The 14425-nt window shown below is 41.9% G+C and overlaps 4 protein-coding genes, 1 long non-coding RNA gene and 3 pseudogenes across 5 annotated transcripts; 4 read left to right on the plus strand and 4 right to left on the minus strand.

The window, feature by feature from the left end:
* Positions 1-26: 26 nt before the first annotated feature.
* Positions 27-1303, minus strand: LOC115766255. The gene is made up of 4 exons (XM_030710115.1): positions 896-1303; positions 640-837; positions 340-580; positions 27-277 (listed from the first exon to the last, which is right to left on the minus strand). Exons 1-4 carry the CDS (start codon positions 1111-1113, stop codon positions 155-157), a joined length of 780 nt encoding a protein of 259 aa, XP_030565975.1. The 5' UTR covers positions 1114-1303; the 3' UTR covers positions 27-154.
* On the plus strand, positions 172-1044 carry LOC115766256. Its single transcript, XR_004018194.1, has 4 exons — positions 172-236; positions 460-714; positions 777-903; positions 964-1044. It is a non-coding gene; the product is annotated as an uncharacterized LOC115766256 (long non-coding RNA).
* A 171-nt stretch (positions 1304-1474) lies between the features above and the next one.
* Positions 1475-2622, minus strand: LOC115766253 (28S ribosomal protein S10, mitochondrial-like). Its single transcript, XM_030710113.1, has 3 exons — positions 2425-2622; positions 2120-2355; positions 1475-2055 (listed from the first exon to the last, which is right to left on the minus strand). Exons 1-3 carry the CDS (start codon positions 2431-2433, stop codon positions 1800-1802), a joined length of 501 nt encoding a protein of 166 aa, XP_030565973.1. The 5' UTR covers positions 2434-2622; the 3' UTR covers positions 1475-1799.
* LOC115766252 (protein arginine N-methyltransferase 1-like) lies at positions 2614-4934 on the plus strand. Its single transcript, XM_030710112.1, is given in 6 exon segments — positions 2614-2695; positions 2753-3384; positions 3441-3471; positions 3474-3621; positions 4118-4517; positions 4519-4934. Coding segments are annotated over 6 exon segments (1524 nt in total). The 5' UTR covers positions 2614-2673; the 3' UTR covers positions 4810-4934.
* Positions 4935-4948: 14 nt separating this feature from the next.
* LOC115766247 lies at positions 4949-6830 on the minus strand (annotated as a pseudogene).
* A 612-nt stretch (positions 6831-7442) lies between these two features.
* LOC115766249 (uncharacterized protein DDB_G0286299-like) lies at positions 7443-9078 on the plus strand. Its single transcript, XM_030710110.1, is given in 8 exon segments — positions 7443-7536; positions 7588-7735; positions 7738-7892; positions 7894-8049; positions 8051-8439; positions 8475-8852; positions 8908-8942; positions 8945-9078. Coding segments are annotated over 8 exon segments (1440 nt in total). The 5' UTR covers positions 7443-7491.
* Positions 9079-9126: 48 nt separating this feature from the next.
* Positions 9127-10131, minus strand: LOC115766250 (annotated as a pseudogene).
* A 2926-nt stretch (positions 10132-13057) lies between these two features.
* On the plus strand, positions 13058-14419 carry LOC115766251 (annotated as a pseudogene).
* Positions 14420-14425: the final 6 nt, after the last annotated feature.

Below are 14425 nucleotides of genomic sequence, written 5' to 3' on the forward strand. Positions count from 1 at the left end.
TATAGGTATATGTGCACTTTATCAACAGATTAGTGGCCAGCTACATACGCTTTAAACATATTTATCGCGTTACTTATCGTAATGAGATGTATGTCAAAATTTATAAGTGGATAACTTGCTTTAGTGCTAAGCACATTAAACAAATTAATCAGCCTTATTTACGACCATCGAGCTTACAATCCGGTTCAACTCCATCAAAAATTGGAGAACTTTCACTGCCTCCACCTTCTCCTCCAGTAATAATTTTCAGAAGATCCGGTATTTTGCTATTGATCAGCTGCAAAGAGAACAAAAATTATAAAAATCATGTTTTCAATGCCGCTTGCACAAATAACCCACCGTTTCGACCTTGTCGACTACCGTGTTCTGCTCATAGTCCCATATATCACCTAGCAATTCAACTCCCATTTCATTGACCAAGGCATGTACGAAATCATTAATGCGCTTCTCTTCCAACAGATTTTCAAAGTTAATTTTCAAATCTCCCATACGCATTTCAATTTGTAAGCCTGTGATAGCTAAAGACGTCGACGCTTTAATTCTCCATGAGATTTCGAACGAAAAGTCTTCAATTGACGCCCTAAGAGTGGAACGAGATGAAATAAATGGTTTTCAAATAACCACTTCTATATTCCTTACTCTGCATTGCCGTCGCCAGACAAATTCAGAATATAGGCCAACGAACCCTTGGCGGTATATAGGGATTTTAAATAGGTGTGTGGAAAGGTGACATTAATCGTACTCCTCGTCACTCCAGGAATAACATTTATTTTAAGCGTATTTACAATGAAATCCGAAAGACCATTCAGCTTAAAGTCCTCAATCGAACCAGTAAAGCTACAAACAATTAAAGGATTACATACATTACATGAACAGAAAAAATGTTCGGACTTACTCGACAAGGTATTTATTATTCACAGCTGTCTCTGCAGGACCTAGCTCTAATGGATCCAATGCGGGTAGGCCCAAATTCGGTATCGGATGGCACATTCGCATACGAAACTCCTCTAGAAATACCTGAATTGTTTCCTCATAGACGCACGCAACTGGCGACAGGCAACTGTAGATCGTGGCCACGGCCAGAAGCATCTGCCATAGGTAACCGGTCTGCATGTTGCTAAACTTTGGAGATCCGTTTGCCGGGGGCTGAAGCACGCGACTGATTTACCAATGCAAGTTTTCGGTTTTTGTCAAGTGCGCCCATTTCCAGTTCCCATTATGAATGTCAAGATATGACCACAACCAATTCATGAAATACCCTTGCATAGTAGGGTATATTTGCTGAGCAAAAACAAACAAAAGTGTTTAGACCCTTGCATAGGGAATAATAATAATGTCTATAGCTGCCTCTTCAATATATCCACACGATTTAGCAAATATAAGCCTTACTATGAGCGTCATCTTATTTAAATTTGACATCAATATGTTACAGCTCCTTTAGGAACAATCGGACAAAAAGGGCTTGCCTAAGGGATTTGTTCTTCAGTGATATTTTTATTACATAAGCTGTTTTAGGGTATACGACATAAGTGTGTTTTCTCGTTTATTGTAATTTTAGTATTAAGACCAAGGCTTATCGCTAAAAAGCTGGTGGGGCCTTAATGGATTGAGCCAATAACAGGTCTAACCTTATCAATGCTACTATTTTCGATTAACAATAGCACTTTATTTGTTTTTCACTATTGAAGAATAATCGCAAGGCTACGGTTAAATCGTTTCATTGGCTGCGTTATCAAACATAAAAGTTAAATATGTAGGTGGAAGGCCTACAACTACCAGAGTTAATATCTAATCTAATGCTAAACTTGTTCTGGCGGCTGTCGCAAGTGCTCGGGGATCTGCTGCAGCTCCGTTTTAGACGCTTGCAGCGCCACGCCTTCGGGCAGATTGCGTTCAATGTACTCTAAGAATGTGTCCAGCGTTGAGCCCGTCAGCTTGTGAAAGTTCATGTAGCGAAAATGTGTGCGTATCTCATATTGGACGCGATGCTTCTTGTAAATGTGCACTGACTTTAGCAGGGTCATGCGTTCGTGGTGCGCCTTCCGAGGAGACCAGCTGCAAGTGGTTGAATGTGCATTTAATATGGATCTATTGCTGTTCAGCTTCAGCCGGTACCTACCACTTGCCTAGCTCAATGCCCAAATGCTCAGCAGCGGTTGTAGCAAACCAGGTGTAACTCTTCAGCACCGCCGGATCTATGCCTCGCAGCTCGATTTCCAATTTACTGTAAAGTTTGTCGGGCTCGCTTACGGTGGCAGGAGGCGTAGCTTCCGTGCTTGGTAAAGTTGCTGCTGCAGTATTGCTAAGTGCGGAAGCAAAGCGCGCTGGCTGCGTCAGACGTAATGTCTTAAATAGCTTAAATAGACAAACAAAAATAACAACATTAGTTTTAAGTAATCAATAAAATTTAAATCAAATGCTCACCTGAAGCATTTTGTTATTGCAGCTGGAAACCAGAAACAGGGTTATGCAAGTGCAGGGCCGCAAAACGTTGATTACCTATCGATAAACAGTAAACATTGAATTTTGCCGGGGTGTGGTAACACTGACACTCTTTGCACGTGCAGCCCAATAAGAGCGCTTTTAAACTTTATTGTGTATAGCAATTTGTTTTTATTTTTAATTGTAGCTTTTGGCATTTTAATTGGGAACTAGATTGTATATTTACATAACATGAAAAACACAGATCAGAAAGGTAAGTGCAATAAGAAAAGAAAATATGACGCGCTGACAACAGAATTTTCACCGACAGCAAACGAGTCCACCGAGCCCAGCTCCGATGAAGAGGCATACGACGACATCGAGGATGACGAAGAAACGGGTGAGGACGAGGGAGAACCAACAACTTGTTTGTTTTGCACGCAAGTTTTTCTCAGTATTGATCTGGCCATCGAGCATTTAAACAGTCAGCACAAAGTAAATTTGTCGCAGCTCAAGCAGAAATTCCAAATGGATCAGTATGCTTTTATTAAACTAATAAATTACATACGTGGAGGTCAAGTCAGTGCAGAGCAGCTGCTACTAACAGAGCAGCCACAGTGGAATAATGAAAAGTATCTTAAACCCGGAGACTACGAGCCATGGCTGTGCTATGACTACGATGCGCTCAAGACTGACGAAACGGAGACAGCTGCTAGCGTTCCGGCGCTGATGCAACGCATCGCTGAGCAAAGCAAACTACTGCAACAGGCCAGTGAGGATATGGAAAGGATGCGCAGCGACTATAAAGCACTTCTACAAAAGGTGCACAGCGATGTGGAGGCAGGCGGAAAGCCAATGCCATCAACCAGCAATGGCGTTGTGCGCAACGCTCCAACGCTGGATAAAGAATACTTCAATAGCTATTCCCACTTTGGAATACATTACGAAATGCTCAGCGACAAGGTAGAGAATCATTTTACATAGTGGTGCTCCAATAATAATATTTGTCATACCAATAGGTACGCACAAGCAGCTACCGTGCAGCTCTAATGCAAATCAGAAATATTTGCAAGGCAAGTCGGTGCTTGATGTGGGCTGTGGCACAGGTATACTTTCTATATTTGCATCTCAAGCGGGCGCCGAGACCGTCGTGGGCATTGACAACTCGGAGATTGTCTATACCGCTATGGACATAGTCAGGTGAGCCAGTTTTCTAAGCATTTCAAATAGGCATACATTATACATACATTTTGTAATTATTTATTGTTGTGATCATTTTTATTGAATATCCAAAAAGTTGCAAACTTGTTACTCTTTCCCATATTTGCTTTAAAATATCCATGTAAATAACTCATATAAGGGAGAATCGGGAGAGATATCGAAATGCGTGGAAAATGTATTAATAATTAAGTGTGCGAACTGTATCACGTCAAATTGGAAAATGATATAAAGAAATTGATTGGAACAAATACTAGAAGAATCCATCTAAAATGTAGTTGGACTAAAAAACTGTACATCAATTTTCAGTCCATCGAAGTTTGACTGCGCTACGTGCCCAGTGTCAAATTCTGAACCCATTTTAATGAATATTATTTAATTATAATGAAAATTCTCTTACATTAAATAAGTGATACCATATTTATTACAGTCTCTTATTTGATCAATGAATAACCATATTCAATGTTTCCTTTGACAGGAAAAACAATGTTCAAAATGTAAAGTTAGTAAAGGGAAGACTGGAGGACACTGTACTGCCAGAGGACAAATACGATGTCATCATATCCGAATGGATGGGCTATTTTCTGCTATACGAGGCAATGCTGGACACAATTATCTATGCACGCGAAAACCATTTGAAGCCCAGTGGCAAAATTCTGCCCAATCGCTGTACGCTGCATTTGCTTGGTATAAATGAGGCGCTGCATGAACAACACGTTGAGTTCTGGTCGGACGTTTACGGGGTTAATATGAGTGATCTGCGCAAGCGCAGCATTGAGGAGCCCCTAATGGAGGTGGTCAATCCTGAGCATATACTGACAGAGAGCGAGCAAATTGCCAATTTTGATATGATGACCGTGGATCTTAACTATTCGAATTTTTACGCATGAATTCCATTTAAAGTGCAAGCAAACGGGTAAATTGGCTGCCTTTGTGGGTTACTTTGACACGTTCTTTGAAATGGATAGCCAAATCATGTTCAGTACATCGCCAGCCGAGACGCCCACGCACTGGAAACAGACGGTCTTTTTCATAGACCAGCCACAAACGGTGCAAAAGGATCAGGTGATAAGCGGCAAGATCAGCTCCCGGCGCCACCAGGGCGATGTGCGTGCACTGCATGTGGATATCGAGGCCTTTGGCAAGCATTATAAGTACTCGGTGGATTAGTTGGTCTTCAGATTGTTTTAATGCAAGTTTTTTGTAGACAAAATGTGAGCTTATTTAATATTAAAGGTATCTAATATATAAATTAAAATGAGTACCCGCTGCCAGGTAAGCTGGCGCAGTGCTGTTGCCAAAAACAATTTTACATATATTTATTATGGGAGCGGGGAGGGGGGCGATAGAGAAACAGATGCCAAAACATAAAATAATGTTGCTTTAAGCAGTGTTTAGTTTCCAGATCGGAGGCGGGTATTTCGGGTTCCTCATCGTTGTACACGTTCTCGGCCATTTGCCATACTTGCATGATATTGTCCTCCGACACAGAGCATATGATCCATGGCTCATTTGGGTTCCAGGAGAAGTCGCTGATTTTGGCCGTATGGCCACCGTGTATGAAAAGTAGTTCGGGCGGACCATCTTCGGCATCTTCAGAGCTCTGCTCCTCGCCAATTTTCGATAAATCCCACACATGTAGACGCCGATCGGTGCCCGAGGAAGCCAGAATGGTCTCATTATGGGGCGACCATTGCACCTGAAAGATTTCATCCTTGTGCGACTCAAAGGAATGTAGTTTTAACTTGAGATTACGCAAATCCCACAAGGCGACCGTTTTATCCGCAGATCCCGTGGCCAATATAAATTCTGAGTAAGGATTAAAGCTCAAACAATTTACTTCGGCCGTGTGCGCATCAACGGTGTGCGATGGTTTTGATGTGTTGTTGTTGCGCGTATCCCAAATCATCAGCTTCTGATCATCGGCCACCGAACCGAAGAGTGATTCATGAAGCAAATGCCAAGCCACATCCTCAACGACGGCGGTATGGCCAGTGAATATATTCTTCGCATCGATAACGCGATGCTCCTTGGGCGTGGCATTGATATCCCACAAGCAGATGGTGTGATCGTCCGAGGCCGAGAGCAAGTAACCTAAAGGCGGAAGATGATGAGTAAAAACAGAACTACATAAAAATGGGTTATAAAAAGAAAAAAAAAAAAGAACATTTTCACATGGACACTGCGACACGAGTATTGATAATGTTGTCCTTGGTGGGATCTGAGATGCCTCCTTCATTGGGTAACACATTTCGTCAAAAAATTATAAAGTCCAATCTAGCACTGGTATTTAAACAATTCATTGTGGAGCTATCCTCGAGCTTACCATTCAAATTGGGATTCCACGACAGACCGTAGCCTTCCTTCTGGTGTCCTCGCAAACGCAAGTCCGGCTGGCATTCGCCGGATGGTTCCGGTTTGCTGGGATGCTTTTGTATAGTCAAATACGAGAACATCGCTTGAGGGAGTTTTTGGTAGCAATAACGCAAGCATTTTGCGGCATGTAGCGTGCTCGGTTGACTTCCCCTTCGTGATTGATCTTGATTTCAATCTCGTATTTTACCGCAAACTGAGCCAAACCCACCGAATTCGCCCTTCTCGTTATCGTAGTGGGAGCCATCGAACTGTGCATCCTCACTAGGCAGTTGGACGCTGGCAATCAGCAAATGATTCTGTTCATCCGAGGTATGTGTGCCCAATATCAGGCGATAACGGAGTAATCTTTGCATCCTGTTTGGTTACATCAGGCAGCCATTGCGCCGTCAGTGAAGGCCATTCCAGAGCGTGCGTCATGACCAGGTCGTAAAGAAATGGAGTGTTCTTTTTCCATATCTTGTACTCTTCGTTTAATCACACGTTCCTCGACGGCATCGTCAAAGGATTCCGCTGCTTACAAACAAAGTGTTAGAATTCGGCCATTTGAACAACGTTTGCCATGTTTGTTACTTACCATTATCGCTGCGATCAACCATTTTAGACCACGCAGCCAAATTATAATTTCACGCAAATTTTTGTGCGCGTCGCAAATTCGGGCGCCAAAACAACAAAGCGGTGGCGGCAAAAGCGTGCTGTCGGCAAAATTTTACAGGCTTTGCGACTTCGTATTAAACAAGCGCTCTAGTTAATAATATAATACTTAAGATAACTCTTAAATTTTTATTATAAAAATTGAAGGTGCTCTTGGACTTTTTGCAACAATACTGTTAGCAAAAGTAAGAAAATTATCTTCCTTTTTTTTTTGCAAGCGCGTCGGCTGCTAGATGCGGCAGAGATGTGTAGAAATGTTATCGGTAGGAATGTAAGAAGTCGATTAGTCCAACACAATTGAATTTTGGTGTACAATGATTTCAATCGATAGTTTTATTTGTGTATTACATGCATGCATACGTTTCGTATTTAATCATTTTTCACTTCAAACCTACCTGCTTACAATGCATTGTATGGTTAGTTATAATAGCCTTCGCCAAATCGAAAATTCGATATTTAAAATGGCTCGTCATCGATAGTTAGCAGCTCTAACTTTCTAGTTGACAATCGCTCAAAAATATCGGAGATTCATCGCATAGTTTTTATTTTTGCTGTACGACACTCGACAATCGTGGCCGCCACCGCGCTATCGGCAATTTTTAATTGCTTATATTTATAAAAATACGCAAACAAGTTAAGCTTCGCCATCGCAAATGGAAACGTGATAAAAACTAAGATAAATAGAAACCACCCCCGATTCATTCGGACATTCTTTGTGTGGGGAACTAAAATGAAGAATTACAGCTTTGGATTACATGGGAAAAAGCTAGTTTCGATAGTTGTTCGATTCCCAAAAAAATTCAACGGGCAAAAGTAGCATGCTGCATGTGCACGTACAAAATGTTTAATAAATTAGAATTTAACAATTTGGTAAGTAAACAAAATTTGATTTAGCGCAATAATAACGAAAATTTACCATAGGTCATTACCAACAAGAAACATATACAACAAGCGCGTGCCCAAACCATTGCAAGGGTCGTGAATAAATTGCGCAAATTGAAGGATGAACTGAAGAGGAAACCGGAAAGTGAAAAACATCAGGAACGATTACGCAAAAGCGTCGAGTGTATTCTGAGCTTAAGTCGCTCAAATACATGGACATTATGCGTACGCTGCTGCTGCAAATGGGAAAAAAATCACAAGGCGTGCTGACCAATGGTCGGGCAACGCCGGATGAAGTAGCTATTGCCATGTTGGGGCTAAACAAAATCATGCAAATGCTGGTGGCAGGCATTTCAACAAGCCTTGGATCTTGGTAATAAAGCCAATGACGACTGGCGTACTGCAATATTGGAGACAAGCAAGCGTCGCCTCAAATTGGAACGAACCGAGGAAAAGCGGCGTAAACGTAAAGAGCTCAAAGAACAGAAAGCGCAGACACAGCAATCGTATGATCTGGTTGCAACAAAATCAACCACCTGGCGAAGGCAAATGCGAGCAAAGTGTCATAAATACAGCAGCTGGCGAATGCCAGATAGAATGTCCGCTAACTCCGAATCTTAAAGGCAATGTGAACATCAAGGAAATTCAAGATAACGCAACGTCCACATCTTCAGCAGATTTATTGGAGGCAACTAAACAGAAAAGGCCCAAATGCAATGAGAATCTACAGAAAGTACAAGAAAAGTCAAAGAAACGAAAAGCTGGGCAACCTGAAATCGGAGAAGGAAATAGGATAGAAGAAAATTCTCCGCAGTTTAAGGAAATGGTTGTTAATCCCAAACGCAAGAAAATCAAGGAGGTGGGAAATAAACCGAAGCAGAAGAGAATCAAGTGCAAACTAACAGGAAAAGAAGGAAATGAGTTGTTGTAGAAAATAAAACACAGCGTGAGAAAGCAGGCGCCATTCCCAATCTTAAAGAAAAGCAGGAAGTAGAAAACAAACCGCTGCCCGAGAAAGCTGAGGTCAACCGCAAACGCAAGACGGCCAAGGAACCAGAAAAAGAACGACCCACCCATGTCGTCGATCCCTTTTTCATTACAGAATCGGGACAACCATATCTATCAACTGCAGTTGTTTTATCCGGTGATAGCCATAATGAATCGGATGATGATCAACATGTGGAGCAAAGAAAACGCAAACCTCTGGCCAAAAAGCAGGAATATAACAGTTCACGTTCCAATGAACGCCATAACTATGACCGTCCCAATGAACGCCACAACTATGAAAGTTCCAATGAACGCCATAACTATGAACGTTCCAATGAACGCCATAACAATGAACGTTCTAATGAACGCCATCCCATCGTGGATGGCCAAGCAGCAGCAAAAGCCGATTTAGCCAACTATAAGGGCAAGAAAACCAAGTTTAATGACGATGACAGTGTTGCGGAATATCAACTGCTCCAGTTGCACAACCATCTCCCACCGATGGTGAAGCGGGTGCAGCCGGCATGCATCCGTCTTGGTTAGCCAAGCAGAAGCTGAAGCCAAAAATTGCCAAGTTCACCGGCAAAAAATCAAGTTCGATGATTAATCACGTTTGGGTTATGTTTATTTTAATATATGCAAAACATTTCTCAAGCATCCACCTTGGGCACAAAATGTCCACGCGCCTTATCGCTCCTGCGCAGTTTCTCAATGTCCACGTCGGAATATTTACGTTTTAACAATTCCAAGTCAAAGTTTGGATTACGTCTTAGTTCATCATGACTTCATTGCGTGAGCGACTGAAATAAATGTTTATAGAAAAATTAATTCTCGCTCGGTTTCATAAATTCGTATTCTTACTTTTTGGCTTTGCGTTTGGCATTATAAAGCTTCTCGCGATACTGCAGCAGGAATTTGTGAACAGCGCGTCCGCCGTAGCCCAAATGACGCGATTTAATCCATTTGGTGTTCATGAAGGGCGGCAGCGCATGCTCACACGATTTGTATGTGCAGCGCAAACCGAAGGCGTTGTGCACCGCCCTTTGGACGTTCGCCCGTCTCGCCAGTCTCTAGCAGATGATACGCCTTGTTGCGCTCGCGCACAACTGTCTCTAGATTGTCCATAGAGATTTTCACCTTATCAATGCGTTCAGGATTGGGAAGATTTCCATTTTATCATTGCATTCGTGCTCCATAGTAAGCAGCATGTTGCGCTCCTTGAGTAAAATGTACCATAGCTGATGCAGCTCCTTATTGGACTTGATGCGCAGCTCGTCTGGTTTCCAGGCGCGCCCCACTTTCACTTCGTTCTCGCTCCAATGTTTAGGATCGTCAAAGAACTCCATTAGGCGTTCCTGTCGCACGGGGCTCGTTGTGTGCACTCCGCATTTAAGTAAACCACCAACTGCTGCAGGGCTTTGTTACATAAAAATATATAAAATTCAAAAACAGTCGAATTACGCTGGGTGACTTTGTTATACTCTATTCAACTAACCTCCATGCTGTTTGGTTCTGTGATGTAGTTAACAAACTTTTGAACGTTACTGTGCCCACAGCTTTGGCCAAATTTAAACATTTAATTAATGTTGAAGACATGCTTTCCAATCAGAGACAGTCCCAGCTGTCCGGCGCTTAGAGATGTGTGACAATATAACGATGCGATGTTTTAAAAAAATCATATAATCGATAGTATTGCAATTGTGGAGTCTTTACCAACTAAACGCAAGTATTTCCGAAGTGTTGTACTTTTCAAGTAAAACATCAGTTGATCGCTAGATACTGTTTTTTAAGTAAAGTTATTACAGCTAAATTGTGTTTAGCAACACGAAAATACGTTTAGGTACTTTAAATTCAGTTATGTACTAAAATTGGAATAATCTTAACAACACTGCGCATTGTTCAACACTCGTTCGCTAACAATCGATATTGACACATCACTACTCAGATAGAAGTACGACGCGTTCTGCTATGTAGTGTATGTTAATTGTGCGCGTTGGTGAAAAATTTGCATTCTGTATAAAAGTAATTTGATTTTATAATGATAAATATTTAAAACGAATGTGCATATGTACTAGCATCATTTAATAATAAAATGTAAGTTAAAATTGCTTTCAAAAGTATGATTATTATTGTATGAAAATTCGCTTGACTTATGCCGTTCCCATCAAATACATATGTACATACGTCTATATATATATATATATATAAATATATATATTTTATATACTTGGTATGCAGGAACGCTACAGCGTTCAACTGCTGGGGTATTTGTGTGTGTGCGGGCATTGCATGCATGATTTGTGTATTTGTTATATTAAGTACACAATTTAAATTGATAAAATTCTAAAGAGCCACTAAATCTGGATTGTGCCATTAAGCGTATGGCGAAACTTAAAGTGCATTTTTAAGTAACTCGTTAGTCTGAGTTGATTAGTTTCCAGTGCACTGGAATTTAGCTGTGCAAAAAAATCATCTCATTCATTGACAAAACAAAACGTTAAGAGTGGGTGAGAGCAGGTTATGTAGTAATCCCCCGAGAGTGTTGTCGTGCTGCTGTTGTGTTTACGCTACAAATGGTAGCAATTGTGCTTGTTATCAGAATTGTCCCTTAATATTGAAACCAAAGTTATTTTACCTGTAAACGCTGCTAGGCTCGTAATACGCTTGGTAAAGCTGTTCAAAGACTGGTGTTGTTGTGCGACAGCAAGAACGTCAAGTACCTACTACTATCGTACTATTGCATAGTTATATATGTATTTTAAGTATTTATGCGTGCATTTTGGACATATATTTGAACATACAACTGTAAGCACACCTTTAGTATTTAGTACCAATTGATGTTATTATTATTTTTTTTTATTGATTTTACGCATTTCAAGACGTCAAAGACCGTACAATTGTTATGTAAAATGAACAATTTGCGCAACTGGATCCAATTCAATTGTAAGGTCAATAAAATAGTGTACAGAAAGTGAATTGATTCATCAATTTGGCTGGGGGCGGGGGCATCTGTTGTAGAATTCAGGGCAGCGCTTTGTAAGGTTCTTTTGTTTTTGCATTTCCTTTTAGTTTTCTGTTTCGCTTTTCGTCGATAAGACACGCAACTGCAGCGGCTTTGCGGTGGTTCACGCCCAAAACATCGCTTCTGCCACAGGGCGTATGTGTGTGTCAGTGACTGTGTGTGCTATGTCAGCCAAGGTTATTTTATTGGGTCTCACAAAAACCGTGCGTGTATGAGCGAATAACTGCTGTATTCTTGTTTTTTTGTATCATTAAGAGCAGTGAAGCTCAAAAAAACTGACATACATATGTATGTATTTGCCCGCCCGCATTTGCTGTTTACAAATCGATACAAAAGAGCAAAACTATCGATATGCGGCAAATGACTGACACTTGTTGCACGTATTTGAAATAGAGAGAGAGAGAGAGAGAGAAAGAGATAGAGGGAGTTTTCATCATAATGTTGTTAAATGATCTCGTTAACGTTAACATAGGCAGCGTTTAAAATGCAATGTGCAGTGGGCTCCATAACAGCACGTTAATATCTAGGAGTGTGTGAATGTATGTATGTACACAAGTAATATATACAGAAAGGTGTTTTTAATGGCTACCCCGCTTAATTAGCAATGCTGCCTAAATATAGCATTGGGTGGTGATAAAGACCAAATAGGAAGCAGTATTTATTTTTATTTTAATCATATTTTGATAAAAAAAAAAGAGATTTACTCATTTGTTTTCTATGGGTAATTCAATTGTTTTTTATAGGGGTGTTAGCATTAATTGCCTATCTTATCAGAACACATGCACAAACATTTAAACATGTATCCGTCTAAAGCAAACGGGGCGTTTAAATTTACGACAAATTATCAATTGCTTGTCGAGTCTTTTGACCTTATGCGCGTATATTATAATTCTTATTATGGATTTAAATGTAAAGTATACTTATGTATACGGTAATTTTCCTTGCCAGGTAATAGTGAAAACAACTTTCATTGTTAGCCCTCATTACCATAGATTACAATTCCTATGTACATATGTATTTTCTTCTATAAAAAGTGCAAGTAAACATTAACATAAGCGGCTCAATTAACATTATGTAAATGAAGATCCTTGGTAGATAAATTTACTGATAACGAGCCGGAACAGCACGGTACCATAATTGCTATCGATAACAATCGCAAAAAACTACAACAACAGCAAGTGCAGCAGAAGCTGCAGTATCCGCAGCAAAGCGACAGACCACTTGAATTAATTATACAATTAAAAAAGCATATTCCCAAGTACAAAATAAAGCCGGCTACAAATGAAAAATTGTAATAAGCTGGCTAATTATGAGATGTTCATATTGTGCTTTTTCTCTCTCCCTCTTTCTATCTCGCACTCTGCTTGCGCACAGTTCAATGTCGCAAGCAACAGCAGCTAACGTCAATCTGGCAACGCCGCCATCAGATAGTGCCGACAATTGTCGCAAGCGCACCTTGTCACGCTCGGAGCCCAAATCTATAATCGATACACATATCCAATGAGATTAACAGCAGCGCTAACAGCTGTAAACGCCCCAATTTGGAATCAGAGCAACAAACAGACATGGAAAGCAGCAAGAACAGCAAAACAATGTTATCGAACTGAGCATTGAGGAGCAGCAACGCGATACCGATAATCGCACCAGTTGCCAAATCTTTTTGCAGCATTTGCCTTGCTTTAAGCTGCAGCAATTGACTACATTGACGCCCATACCCAAATGCCGGGAATGCCGGCGTCGTCATGCGCCGCCCGCAGCATCAGCAGCAGGCAGTGCCAACAGCAGCAGCAGCAACAACAGCAACACAATGATATCTACTGTCGCTTCTATGAGTTTCGACGCCTGCAATATAATGACGCCGGCGAGTTGAGCGTTGCTGGCTTCCCCAATCCCTACGAGAGCCGAGGGTGTTGACTACGCCATTTGGCAGCCAGATGCAAAAACCACGCCCACCGCTGGCTTTATGGATATACAAGTGTGCCGTTACATTTTGTTGCATGCAGGCGATCAGTTTTGCTATTTGTGGCGCCAGGAGGCCGAGGCTTTGAAGCTGCACGAGAATCCAGACGGAACGATTGCATGGAAGAAAGCCGTACAGGGCATACGTGAAATCTGCGATGTCTGCGATACGACGCTCTTCAACTATCACTGGACATGCCGCAAGTGTGGTTTCGGTGTGTGCATAGATTGCTTCAAGGATCGCAAGGAGGGACTGCAAAAGAAGCGGCGGTTGGAAACACAACGCGGTCATGATGAATACCATTGGCTGCTCTGCACCGATGACGTGCAACAACAGCACACGTTGCCGGAGCTGATGTTGACCCAGATAATAGGGGATGCACTCAACGTGCTCGGCCGGCTGTTGCACGAGGTGCGCACATTGTGGCAGGTGCCGCAGGTGTGCGGCTTTTACTGAGCAAGCAACAGGTCAAGGACGAGCAGCTGACACAGCTCATTCAGGACATGATCAAGAGTCACAGCTGAAGCAACAAACCAGCGCCTCCTCGCTGGCCACCGCGCAAAAGGTGCAGCAGCAGCAGCGTCTGGAGCAGCTGCATGCCAAAAAGCTAGAATTCGCGCGTCAAAATGGCATCGACTATGTCCCAGGTCGCGTCTGGACAAAGGAGACACTTGGAAAGGATCCTATCACAACCGCTTTCGATAATTTTAAGCACATCAACTTTTTGCGCAAGGTCTCGCGGGTCTTCGGCGCTTTTTGCCGCCACGCGCCATGCCCTGGCTCATTCCACGCAACTGGCGCCGGGGCGTGCCTCACGAATGGCTCTGCGATGGCAAATTGCTGCGTCTCACTGATCCCATGCATCCCCGATAACCGTGTACTGTACCAGGAGGTATGGAAATGTGGAC

Source organism: Drosophila novamexicana, unplaced genomic scaffold (genome assembly GCF_003285875.2).
Source record: "Drosophila novamexicana strain 15010-1031.04,08,12 unplaced genomic scaffold, DnovRS2.1 tig00001079-arrow-arrow-pilon, whole genome shotgun sequence".
Classification (NCBI taxonomy): Eukaryota; Metazoa; Arthropoda; class Insecta; order Diptera; family Drosophilidae; genus Drosophila; species Drosophila novamexicana.